At 36.3% G+C, this 4916-nt stretch overlaps 1 protein-coding gene across 1 annotated transcript; it reads right to left on the bottom strand.

Moving 5' to 3' along the window:
• Window positions 1–262: 262 nt before the first annotated feature.
• LOC104600871 (transcription factor MYB30) lies at window positions 263–2402 on the bottom strand. The gene is made up of 3 exons (XM_010264018.3): window positions 2170–2402; window positions 1720–1849; window positions 263–1208 (listed from the first exon to the last, which is right to left on the bottom strand). Exons 1-3 carry the CDS (start codon window positions 2300–2302, stop codon window positions 656–658), a joined length of 816 nt encoding a protein of 271 aa, XP_010262320.1. The 5' UTR covers window positions 2303–2402; the 3' UTR covers window positions 263–655.
• Between the last annotated feature and the right edge of the window lie 2514 nt (window positions 2403–4916).

Here is a 4916-nt window from a genome sequence, read left to right as displayed (position 1 = left end):
CAGAAAAATATTTGTCTTTTTAATCTAAATAAAGCTTTATATTTCAAGCAGTGAATGAATTCCATGTTCATACCCCCCCCCCCCCCTCAAAAAAAAAAAAAAAGAAAGAAAAAAAAAACATTCAATGCTGCATAGATGACCATGATGTAAGGGACCCTAGAGCCTGGAAGCCTTCTGACCAAGTCATAAGCGACAAAGTAGGACTATTTGAATTGAGTAGATTGGGTTCAAGTTCAAAGAATCATAAAGAAATAAAAGATTAGAAGAAACACTTTCCATTATTGATATGTCTAGAGCTTTGGGTCTAACAGCAAAATTAATTTATTTACCCAAAAAGAAAACTCAAAATCAGAAGCTAACATGAATTTAGGTAATGGAGATTTGAAGGGCTGCTTTGTTTTTTAGGGTTACAGAGAAGCAAAGCAATCAATATGTTAGTTTATTTTTATGTATGCAAGCTATACACAAGTTTCCGAAGTCAATTTTTCCTTTTCCCCCTAATTGGGCCTTGAGTGCCTTTTCGTTTCCTGGACGACCAAACTCTGTTTTCGTCAATGAGTCGAGCTTTTGAACAGAATTGTCCCCGTGAAACTCCTTTACTCTTTGCTTGCTAATGGTCAGATACCGGATACCAAGAACTACAAAAACTGTGTGATCAGAATTCTGGCAACTCTGGTAGCTCTCCTGCTTTTATAAAGAGGTTATACCAAAAATCCATGCCGTCGTCCATGTTCCAACCGTAAGCATAGACGGGTTCTGATGGGAATTGTAATTGTTGGTCGGTTATTGTTGCCGGATAATCATCGGACGTGCCGGAATTGTCTGCTGACAATGCTTCAAACCAGAAGCTTTCGTCGATTTCAGGGATAGTTTCCCAAGAGCAAGAGTCGACGTTTTCTTCCTTGATGCCCGTGTTCTGGTTCTCGCCCGTGACAACCGAAGATTCTGTAACCGAGGAGATGTCACTGGAGGATTGTTGTGGGGATACCGGCGGACAGGTCGGGCTCTCGAATCTTGGATTTGTTGGAAAGTTCACGAGATATGATTCTTCCAATTTGCAGGTATCAAATTCAGATATTTCAGTGGACTGCCGCTTGGTGTTCAGGGCGGGTTGATATTGTTTGAGCCTCTTCTTTAGGTGGGTGTGCCAGACATTTTTTATTTCATTGTCTGTTCTTCCCGGTAATCTTGCTGCGATTGTTGACCACCTGAAGATTAAATAAAGAAGATTATATAAGAAATTTGTACTAGTTTAAGGAAGAATCTTGTTTGATATTACTGTAATAACTACAATAAACCGTGTTTGTTCTTTATTAGTTCAGGTAACAATACCTCTCTCTCTCTCTCTCTCTGAAATGAGTAGAAAGAACAATAGCACATGCATGTTTGGACGTATGCATGTGGTTATCATCAATAGTTACAATACTAATTACAAACATACTCCAACTTGTTTTATAAAACTTACTGCACTTGAGAGAGAGAGAGAGAGGTTTCTTGGTATTGACAATTTAATCTTTTCTTTCGGGGTTGTTCAAGGCTTCAAAATATGTAAAGTTTCTTGATATCGACAACCCAGTTTTTTTCCTCTCTCTCTCTCTCTCTCTCTCTCATGGTCGTCCAAATTGTAAATTGTGATCACTCCATGGTATGTTTCATGTCTAATTAATGTTCAGAGATATAAGAAATGAATTTGAAGGAATCTGATCAATGAATACACACCTGTTACCAAGCTTTTCATGAAGCTCAATGATAGTTTCCTCTTCCTCTTTGCTGAAGTTTCCTCGCTTTATGTCCGGTCGCAAGTAATTTGTCCATCGAAGTCTGCAACTTTTCCCACACCTTAACAGACCTGGAGGAAGAAAAAAAAAAGGAGAATTAAATAAAACGCAATAAACGATTTTCTTCAAAAAAATGATGAAAGGAAAAAAAAAAAAAAAACTTTTTTTCTCTGAATTCTAAAATCTTTGAAAAATGAACCAGAGGCTCAATAACAATTGATAACAGAGAAAACCCAATTGTTTCATGAATTCCTCATTCACATAACCAAAATTAAGCATTTTATTGGTTCAACTATTCTATACAACTGCTTCCCTACTTTCCATTTCATGGTGTTCGATCGGAGGGAAAGAATAGAAAATTAAAGGCACCCAGTAAGGAACTTGCAATTACCAGCTTGTTTGGGAAGCGCCCTCCAGTTTCCATGTCCATACTGTTGAATATAATTGATGAGAATCCTATCTTCTTCAGGAGTCCAAGGCCCCTTCTTCAATCCCATCTTCTCACAGCAAGGAGCCCTCACCATCTTTGATCTCAGACTGAGACACCCTTTTCTCTCTTGTGGTTCTTATCTACCTGTGTCTCTCTCTCTCTTTCTCTCTCAATGAGACCTCAGAGAGCTCAGACGTCTTGAAGCCCACGAGTGTATTTATACTACCAGACCCTAAAACCAAAACGTGCAAGGTCCAGGAGCAGCTTGCCATTTCAAAGAGGCAAGGTCGCAATTTCTACGAAATGGGGGTCCCTCATCACTTTATTCAATAATTGTTTATAAAATAAGTATGGGGCATTAGAGATCAATTTTTCTTTAACCATCTTTTTTTCAGCTTTGACAGAAAACAACAAAGATGAGGGCCCCTAACAAATTTAGGGTTTTTTTGGGTAAAAAACAAATGAAAGGTTAGCTAACGATGATATATAAGGCCACATCTTTCCTACGTTCACATGAAAACTTTCGGGTGGTTTAAATTCAAGCATTCTGAGATGGCGCTGGGCAGGGAGTGAGAGAATGATATAGATAGATGATAGAGAGAGAGAGAGAGAGAGAGAGAGAGAGAGAGAGAGATGAGATGAGAGATGAGAATAGGAAAACGGAAAAGCAAAGGAAAAGAGTTCACATTCATACATGTAAAATTGTCTCCATAGCTAGGAAAGAGAAGGGGGGAGAGGGTCAAAGAAAGACGCTTATGAAGAGAAAAAAAAAAAAAAAAGATATAAGCCAAGCACATTGTTGCGTTACTTTGATCAAGTCAGATCAATAATGATTTATAGTATTGTGATCGTCAAACCCAACTGACTTTGGCTTTATGAAAATGAAAAAAAAAAGAAAAAATAAAAAATAACAACTTTGGTCAAACAATCTTATTCTATAGTTTGCCACCTAGCTGTTCTATATTATTGACAGAGACGTAGATGTGGCACACTCTATATCCCACTCATGCAATAAACGTCTTAATTTGAAAATGATTTGGCAACCTGTAATTGTATTTTTATCCTGAAGGATTGAGAAGGGAAGGATCTCTGTCTATTAAGACTACTTACTAGTTTGAATTATATGCAGAAAGGTATAGTATTAATTCCAGTTTGAATCCATTGAACAGTTCAAGTGAACATATATTAAAGTGTAGAAGGTTGGATTGGCAATGTCACAGTTGAACTTAATGGAGGCAATGCAAATAGATGTCTAAACGATCATGACTAATTAAAGCTTTTGACTGAAGGAAAAGAATTGAATGATTCAACCAATAAAGGTTGTAGGGTTTGGTGATGTGTCTATACCTTTTTTGGGATGAGCCATTGCGAACCAGTTAAATTTTAATTTTTCAGATATGAAGCGGTCAGTATGAAATGCTGAAAAAAATGAACAAATAATAATAAGAAAAATCCCTTATATGTTTATGAATTCTTTGCAACTTTTGTTAAGAACGTACTTAATTAGTAGATATTATTAGTCAAATTGGTGTCTTTGAATAATCAGAGATAGTTTGATCCCTGTTGTATATAGCCAGCTTACTGGGTATACCTAGACTGTAGATTCAGTCCCAGATCGCCGCGTTTTGAAATTACGTCTGAAGCTTGCCATGGTCGAAAGTCGAAACCTTCTTTATTCTCTCTGTTGAAAGTTCAGAACAAATGACTGAGCCAGATTTTTCTATTTTTATGGTCGCGACGAAGCACATCTCCATGCTTGTGCATGTGCAACTAGTGTCTTGTTGTTTTGTGGGTAGTATGCACATGGCTTTTAAAACCGACCCGGTGACCGAACCAGTCAGGGGTCCGGTTACCAAGTCGAATGGTCCGACCGTTCGAACCGAATGCTCAGCCCGTTCTGACAAAAAATAAAAATAAATAAAAAACGGTCAAAACTATTCAAACAGTTAACTGCCCGGTTCAGCAATTCGCTGACCAAAATCAATGGTTTTGGGGGGAAATCCGATTTTTGGGAAAAGCAGAACCAGTCACCTGACCGGTTCCTGGTTTTTCCGGTCCGACCATCCGATTCGGTCCGGTTTTGAAAACCATGAGTGTGCAACTATGAATTCAATCTGCTAATCATAATACATTGTTGGCCGCATCCATCCAATCGTACATTATCACGAACATCAGTGTATTTTACATCACTGATATTCCCGGCCTACAACTGGGTGTAGGGGTGTAAATGGATCGAATTTGATTTGGATCAAGTAATATCCAAATTTGAATCCAATTAAAATATTTGATATCCGACAGATATTGAAAATTAATATTGGAATTCAAATTCGATTAAATATTTGAATATTTGATTCGATTCGAATTCAACTAATTAATTATTTTAAGTAATTAATAAATCTATAAAATAAATATTTTATTTATATAAAGTATATAAATTATTTATATAATTTAACTATTATATATATATATTATATAAAACATTTAAATATTTTATATATTATATATAAGACTTAAATAATTAGTCAAATTTGGACATTTATCGAATCAAATCATGTCATATCAAATTCAAATCCGATTAGCTATTCAGTTGAAGAGGATATCCAAATTTGACTGATTAAATATTTGAATTATCCAAATTCGAATTATTATGTTGAATCTCGAATTCAAAATCAGATTTTCAAATACCGTTGACACCCCTAGCTGGGTGA

The sequence above is a fragment of the Nelumbo nucifera genome, chromosome 3 (assembly GCF_055504915.1).
Source record: "Nelumbo nucifera cultivar China Antique chromosome 3, China Antique-T2T, whole genome shotgun sequence".
NCBI lineage: Eukaryota > Viridiplantae > Streptophyta > Magnoliopsida > Proteales > Nelumbonaceae > Nelumbo > Nelumbo nucifera.
The sequence above is the reverse complement of the archived record's forward strand: the minus strand, read 5'-3'. Positions and strand labels throughout refer to the sequence as shown.